Below are 7,500 nucleotides of genomic sequence, written 5' to 3'. Positions count from 1 at the left end.
CTAGCATTAAAATGTATAAACTTAAAAAGGAAAATTGACCATTTAGCATGGATCTTGAAAAGTAAAACTTGGCTTACATTTTCACCTGTTTGAGAAATAGATGCTGTATTTGGTAACCATACGAATGCATGAGACTAAATGAGATTTTAAAACATAAAGATTAATGTACAAATATAATTTTGAAATATACATGGGAATAATTCATTTACCTGAATCATCAATTTATCAAATATCTTCCAATTATGCTTATGAATTTGGGTTATTAAACTTTCAGATGCAGAATTATACTGTTGCTGTAAAATACATCTTTAGCCATCATCCTTTCTATTTTGTTGTTGTACTATATTTAAATGGAATAGCATAGAGTTTAAACACTTTAATTTTATTATTATGTTTTCATAATGAAATTTTTATATTTTGTTATTTGTGTTTTAAAACTTAGTTTAATTTTAATCCTGGGGCAAAACATAACATACTGAGTTGCTAAATTAATTGATAGCTGATTGAAGTGAAAGATAAGATTTTGATTTGTTCTATCTTATGTTTCCCAGATGTTTGTCACTGTTGAAGATCTAACATTATTCTGTTTACTGAAGGTAGTAATGATTATTATTTTTAAAAATTACATGTTGAAGTGTCCTACAGCTTTGCATGTTAAACATATTAACCTTTTTGAATGAAAATAAGAAATTTTACTAATTAAAGTTAGCTTTTCCCCCAAGAAGTTAACTTTAATTTATGAATAGCATTTAGACATGTTGTTTAAACAACTTAAAAACAGTAATAAATACTTTGTAAACAACTTAATTTTTATTTACTTAGTATGATATTACTCGTTATATTAAAAATATCACTTGCTATGACAGCAGTTATTCTTCCCCAAATCATGTTTAAAAGGACGTTCTGTTTCAGTTTTTAAAAATTAAAAATATTACATGGTTCAATTTTTGTACACACTCAACTATGTCCTTCATATTTGGCATTTTGATTTATTAGACAATCTTAGCATTAAAGACTTTTAGCAAAGCAGTACTAGATTTCAAAAGCACTGTGCATGGTGTCCATGATGAATTAATTCCACTAGAGCACAAAAGTTATTTAAATGCTAGTTTCTTTCAGAAGTTTTACATCACAGTGAAGTTTTCAAAATCAGAATTTAGCTGATATTTTGAGGTAAAGGTATATGATTTTTTGTTCCATGTGCAGCTTTTCCTCTTAGCCCTTTCTTGTATGAATCTGCATAGGAATTAATACTTAATATTATAATTTTAAATGATTAAAAATTAAGATATATGATAACTTTTTAATCTTATGGAGTACTTTTCTTTAAATGTCATAGTCAGGTCTTTTGGATTTAATGTACACATTTGGTTAAATAAACTAGACACTGAAAGAAACTAGGAACTGGACCTAAAATATCTTTTAATGTCACTATAAATAATTTTGTTTAAGAAAAGTTCACAGAAATAAATAGTTATGAACTTTTTATATGAACTGTTAGTTTTTCAGGAAGTCATTTTTTATCTTTTTTTTTTATTATTATATTATAAGATGCCCCAAAATGAGATTTAATACTAAGGCACCGAGGTTATAAAATAGAGTGTCCTTGTATGTGGATAGGGGGATGTGGTGGGAAGTAGAGATCATTGCTTCCTCCTTACCATCCTTGACATATATAGTTAGGTCAATCTATCTATAACCTACATGTCCCTATACATACATATACATACACATGTATGGTTGTTAGGAGTTGGAAGAGAAGAAGGAAGGAAGAGAGAAAAGATAAAAGAGACGACCAGAGGAAAAAGAAGTTGATTATGCAACAAGGACCAATAGTGTCCCTGGTGGTGATTGAGATAACATAGTTAACTATACTGGCCCAGGTCAAGTTTCAAACTTTGAATGTAGCGAATATGGAATACGATATAGACAGGTGTCTGTTATCGCTCTGGCAAATGTCTATTTCACATGGTACAGTTTTATACCAATAGAACCTATAACTGTAAGAGGAAAAATAAAACCAGTAAGTCTAGCATTCACTACTACCCTATCATAAAGTAAGGAGGTCTAATTGAGCTACGTCTTTATATCCTGTTATTTGTACAAATAAAAGACTACATCTTGATGCAAAATAAACACAAAAGCACTGTTGTGACTATAACAGGGAGTCATATACTAATTTATATAATAAGTGGTTGTGCACGCTTTATTCAAGATTATGGCTGCAAGAAATGGCATGAATTGCTGGGTGTGTTTAATGCTGGATTATAGCAATTTGAAACATGTCAAACACATGGCTAATGCCTCATGCTTCACTCATTCTTGCGTAAACCTGCATAGCCACCATCCATTATACCCTTGGTAACAACACAATTCTGCAAGTAAATATTGTTACACTAAGTAACCTTTCAATTCAAGTTGTTTAGGAAGAGAAAATGCAATCTTGTGCAGTCAGTTCCAGTGTCAGTTTAATGTTTCAAAAGGGAAGTGGTGTAGAGAATAAGGATCTATACAGTGACTTGCTTAAAAAAAGAAAGAAAGAGGAAAGAAAGAAAAACTTAATGCACGGGAAAATAGTAGAACTGTACTATTTGAGTGCAAGATATGAAGTTATTTTTTGATGTGGCTGAAAAGTTGTATATGATGAAAGATTTAAAGGTTTAGCTAACAGTTTGGACAAACATTAAAACAGCGACTCCCAATTTCACCTTTCCCTTTAATGATCTGGAATTTATTTTCACTGATTTTTGTAAAATGTTTGTGGTAGGATTGAGAAGAATGAATAATTTATTGATATGTTTGGAATCACAAGCACATCCACTTTGAAAGAATATGCTGAATTTATAATTATTTAAAATATACTTTAAAGGTAAACAGCACCTCACATGTGCTAGATATCTTTCCTTTAGTGGAAAATAGGTGTGGAGGTGCCACTAAGAGAAAGTCAATACTGAGAAGCATCTTAATTATCCTTGGGGATACATCTCCTTTATAGTGGACATACTCCAAGCTTTCTTCTTTGGGTGAAATGTGTGTTGTAATCATCTTGTTACACAATTGCCCTGCTTTGGCATATTAATGTCGGTTCAGATGCTTCTGTTTTGTAAAGAAAAAAGCGCTATTCACTGTTATTTTTTTAAGCATGATTTTACTATTAAATGATTGAATTTAAAATGTAAATCACAATTTATACTCTAGATTTTTATTTATAAAGTCAAAAATTCCATAAGGGCTATGAAAATCCCCTGGTTAATAGGAATTGGAAGTTATGTAAGTCTTTCTTCATAATTTAGACCCATCACGCTCTGCTTGTTGATTGTTTTTAATTATTTGTTGATCTTGGTTATGATACAATAATACATGCACAATTCTTAAATTCATCGAAATGTACTGACATTAACTATCCAGAGTTTAGTATTAAATACTTACACCTGTCTCCTACATTAAAAATACAGTTTTTAATTTTTTTTTGTTCTTGGTGTTGCAGATTCCACCTAGAAATAGTAAGTATTTCAAATAAATTTGGATATGAAGGAATAACATCCACATACATATATACTCCAGCTATATTATAAAAGTAAAATTTAAATGTAATATGTAGAAGTTATGTCTGTCTGGTTCTACAGTTGGAGAGGACCTAAATTATAATTTTCATATAACTAGTAAAGGCAATCAGACCTTTTCTCTGAATATTTTAAACATTGTGCATGTAAAATTTATGCCTAATTTGAATACTTATTAACTACCTAATCTCAGAAAAGAGTATTAGCTTTGTTTTTTTCTTATAAAATCCATCACTGTGTATCAGTTTTCATTTGTCTGATTTTTCTTTGTTAATGTTCAGTAAGATATTTAACAAAACCAATTTGTCCATAAACACATTTAGTTTAAAACTAGTTTACTGTAGTTGCAGCTATTGCTTCCTATATGGTTATGGAATTTTTGTTGCTTTTTAAAAAAATTAGAACAGCTTTCATTTTATACATAGATTTTGTTATACTAATTTGCTTTGCTGATTTATCTCTTTCATAAATCAGCAAGCCTATTTTTAATTGATTTTTTTGAGTCATAGAGATAATCTGATAATTTAGGCTTGATGAAAATACCTGTTAAAACTATTAAGTTATAACCATTAATTTTAATAATTATAATTTTGTATGCAAAAAAAAATCTGTGTTGGATATGCATCTCTGTGTATGTGTATGTCTCTCTGTGTGTATGATCATGTTTTGTAAGAATGTGGGGAAGGTGATTTGTCTATGACACAAAAAGATATTATGCTTACATTTGCTTTATATTAAATATATTTAAATTTTTTAAATGAAGAAGTCCTAAAATATGACCAAATTTAAAATAGTGAAATCATCTACTAATAAAAAATTAGATCGAGTGATAAGTTTAACATCCTTTTTTTTCTACTCTAAGTCCTCTGCCTATCTGGCATTAACTGTTCAAGTCACAGGGCAGCCAGGTTGTTTCTGAAATTCTGTCCGCAGAACAAGAGAAGTGCATCTACTCAATTATGGCGTAGGATTCAGATGTCTATAAGAACCAAAACTGATATTTCTAAACCACAGATTCAAGATGTACTGTGAAATTCTGGTTTATAAGAGCACATTGGTTCTTTATTTACTGCAAGGATTTCCACTGATCTTGGCAGGACATCTCATTGCTATCCTGAAAGTACAGTATATTTATGCAGTGAAAATGATAAAACATTTATTACTGTAGAGAAGGTAATATGCATAATTTATGCTGTTTTTAGCACAATCATTAGTGATATTCTTGATAGATTTTATTTCCAGCTTTCATATCTAATACATGCCTGGAAAATTAATTTTATATCTTTCATTTATTTGCCTATGTTAAAATTGAGTTTTAAGTCATCTTCAAGTGAACAGTTTGATTGCTGCTCATGCATAAGCTTAATTACTTCCCAGGAAGGACAGTATTAAATGTTTTAAATGTCAGAAAAATAAATGAATATGAGCTGTTTGATTAAAAAAATAGGCAATATCTGACGTGTTTGCAGCAGGAGCTTTTTCTTAAAATGCCTCCAAGGCAAAATTTTATTTAGTCAAAAAAAAAAAAAAAACATTATACTATTTATCATTGGTTGATGCCATATGATTTGTAACACCCTTACAAAATTTTAATTTTGTATGATTAGCTTTGCATCATTAAACAACAGCCTTGCATAAGATGTGCTTTAAAAATCTGACAGAATCAAGATAGTGAATATTTAAAATAAGGCTGTATAGTCATCCATGGTTGTCAAAGGTAGATAATAGGAAACAGCACAGAGTGAGCAATCATGCCTTCATTTAAACTGGTTTTATAGGTAGACTTTAAAATGTGGCCATTCATAAATGCTATTGTCCATGTTATATACGTGGTATGTTACTTTGGCTGTTAAACGTAACCACACAAAAATCGCTTATAGAAACCATAATTTCAATGATTAGTATCTGGATGAAAGCTGAATTTGTATTGCTTTTCTTGGTAAATGACTATTCAAAGCTTTTTTTTTTTCTCCTTCTAAAGATGCTGTCTCTGTAATTGGAAGAGAGGGACATCTTGATAATGGAAGTGTGAAGGTGTAACGTGTGTTAATTGATACTTCTTAATCACTTTTAGGTATTAAGTCATGATGCAGGAATCTGCGACAGAGACAATAAGCAACAGTTCAATGAATCAAAATGGAATGAGCACTCTAAGCAGCCAATTAGATGCTGGCAGCAGAGATGGAAGATCAAGTGGTGACACCAGCTCTGAAGTAAGCACAGTAGAACTGCTGCATCTGCAACAACAGCAGGTAAGTTTTGTTTTCCTCAGTGATTCCTTAAAACAAATAAGCCTGTTTTCTTGAATATGAAAGATGTATTCATAGTAAATTGAGCATGTTGTATTAAGCTAAAAGATGTTAAGAATTTATTATTATTTGGAACATGATTGAAGTATGAGTAAACATAGGATTTTCCTATTAGTTACGTCATATCATCACCAGAGTGCCCTTCAGGTGTCGGGCTGCTAATTAAGTTCACAGGGTGATTTTTGGAAGGTTCTGTAAATCTTTGTAACAAATATTTTATAGCTTCTATTTTACTAACACTGTGCTGCAGAATGTGATACTTAGTTTTCCACCAGAGGGCCACATTACTTGATTCTTGCTTATACAATGAATTTCTTCAAAGTCTGAGCTAAGGTGAAAAGGACCACAACGCAGATGCTTGCCCCTGATAGCTGCAAATATTAGCTATTAATCAGCTGAAATTTGCTGAGAGATTATAAACCATGTTAACACTATAATCATTTATGTTGCTTTTCTTGAAAACGCATTCCAAGATATTTTGAATACACATCTTTTGATAACATTAAAAGAGCAATTTTTGTTTTCTGCTAGTGTCTCATAAAATATAGTTGTTTTCTTTAAATCTAGAAAAGTAAACAACTGCTCAGTAAAGATATACTGTTAAGTAGATCATTATTCTTTTTATAAGACAGATTAATTTTCCCTATTTTGTTTGTCAATGAAATATTATTTTCAACCAAAGAGTAGCCACTCCTTTCCTCACTGATTCAACTCTGCGGAAACAGTGACAGAGAACAGAAAGCTTTCAAAGCATATACTTATATAAGGCCAGAGTGAGTATGCCTGTTTGAAAATAAGATTGTACTTGTTTTAAATAAAGATATTTCTTTAAAACTCTAGATTGCATTCAGACTAAATGTAAAAAAAAATATTAAATATAAAAATATAAAAATCTGATGAATTATTGAAAAATGTTTCAAATTGACTGATACATCATTCACATTTTTAAGTTAGTATATAATAAGTGAGGATGTATCTCAAAAGTTAAAGCAAATGGTCATACTAGAGTATGATTTAACAGAATCATTATTTTAAATAATAACAGCATTTAGAAAGTTATCTTAGAGTAAATGTACTAAATAATGTCTTAACTTTTCGGCATTATTTTCAAGAATAATTTTTTAAAAGAGCTAGACATAACGCTTTGAATAGGTTCACTATTACTTTGGAATTATGTCTCTTTTCATAGACAGTAATTGTTAGGAAGATAATTTTTATTTTGTTTTGAAATACTTGTTTTTGCCATTTTAGGAATTACATACTTACCAAAGTCTCAGGATTAGCGTATTTTACAGGCTACTTTAAATAAATGCAGTTTTCAGGATAGCCCTTTTCTTCCTTAATATATTTACAAGAAATATCATATCAGCGAAGTGCTATTATATTCCTACTGACTCCCCTAAGAGTCTTAAGAATTTATAGCCAAATTCTATTTTTGTCTGAGAATACATACAGTAAATTGCATTTGTAAAGGCAAGTAAAATTAATAATTGAAAATAAACATTGTAGTTTAGTACTAATAAGACAATAAATTCTGAAGGGAAATGCAAAGCAGTAACTTTTTTTTCTTCAAAGGTATGATTACTTATTAAATAAAAAGAAAACAAAGTAAAATCATGGCTATATTT

The 7,500-nt window shown here is 30.0% G+C and overlaps 1 protein-coding gene across 1 annotated transcript in view; it reads left to right on the top strand.

Moving 5' to 3' along the window:
• The window catches only part of FOXP2 (forkhead box P2), a 336,947-nt gene that overhangs the window by 94,525 nt on the left and 234,922 nt on the right, over nt 1–7,500 (top strand). Inside the window, exon 2 of the mRNA XM_036231023.1 lies at nt 5,638–5,815. Coding sequence (XP_036086916.1) covers nt 5,648–5,815 — 168 coding nt within the window. The 5' untranslated portion in view covers nt 5,638–5,647. The remainder of the gene's footprint in view (nt 1–5,637; nt 5,816–7,500) is intronic.

The sequence above is a fragment of the Rousettus aegyptiacus genome, unplaced genomic scaffold (genome assembly GCF_014176215.1).
Source record: "Rousettus aegyptiacus isolate mRouAeg1 unplaced genomic scaffold, mRouAeg1.p scaffold_m13_p_13, whole genome shotgun sequence".
NCBI classification, from domain to species: domain Eukaryota; kingdom Metazoa; phylum Chordata; class Mammalia; order Chiroptera; family Pteropodidae; genus Rousettus; species Rousettus aegyptiacus.
The sequence above is the reverse complement of the archived record's forward strand: the minus strand, read 5'-3'. Positions and strand labels throughout refer to the sequence as shown.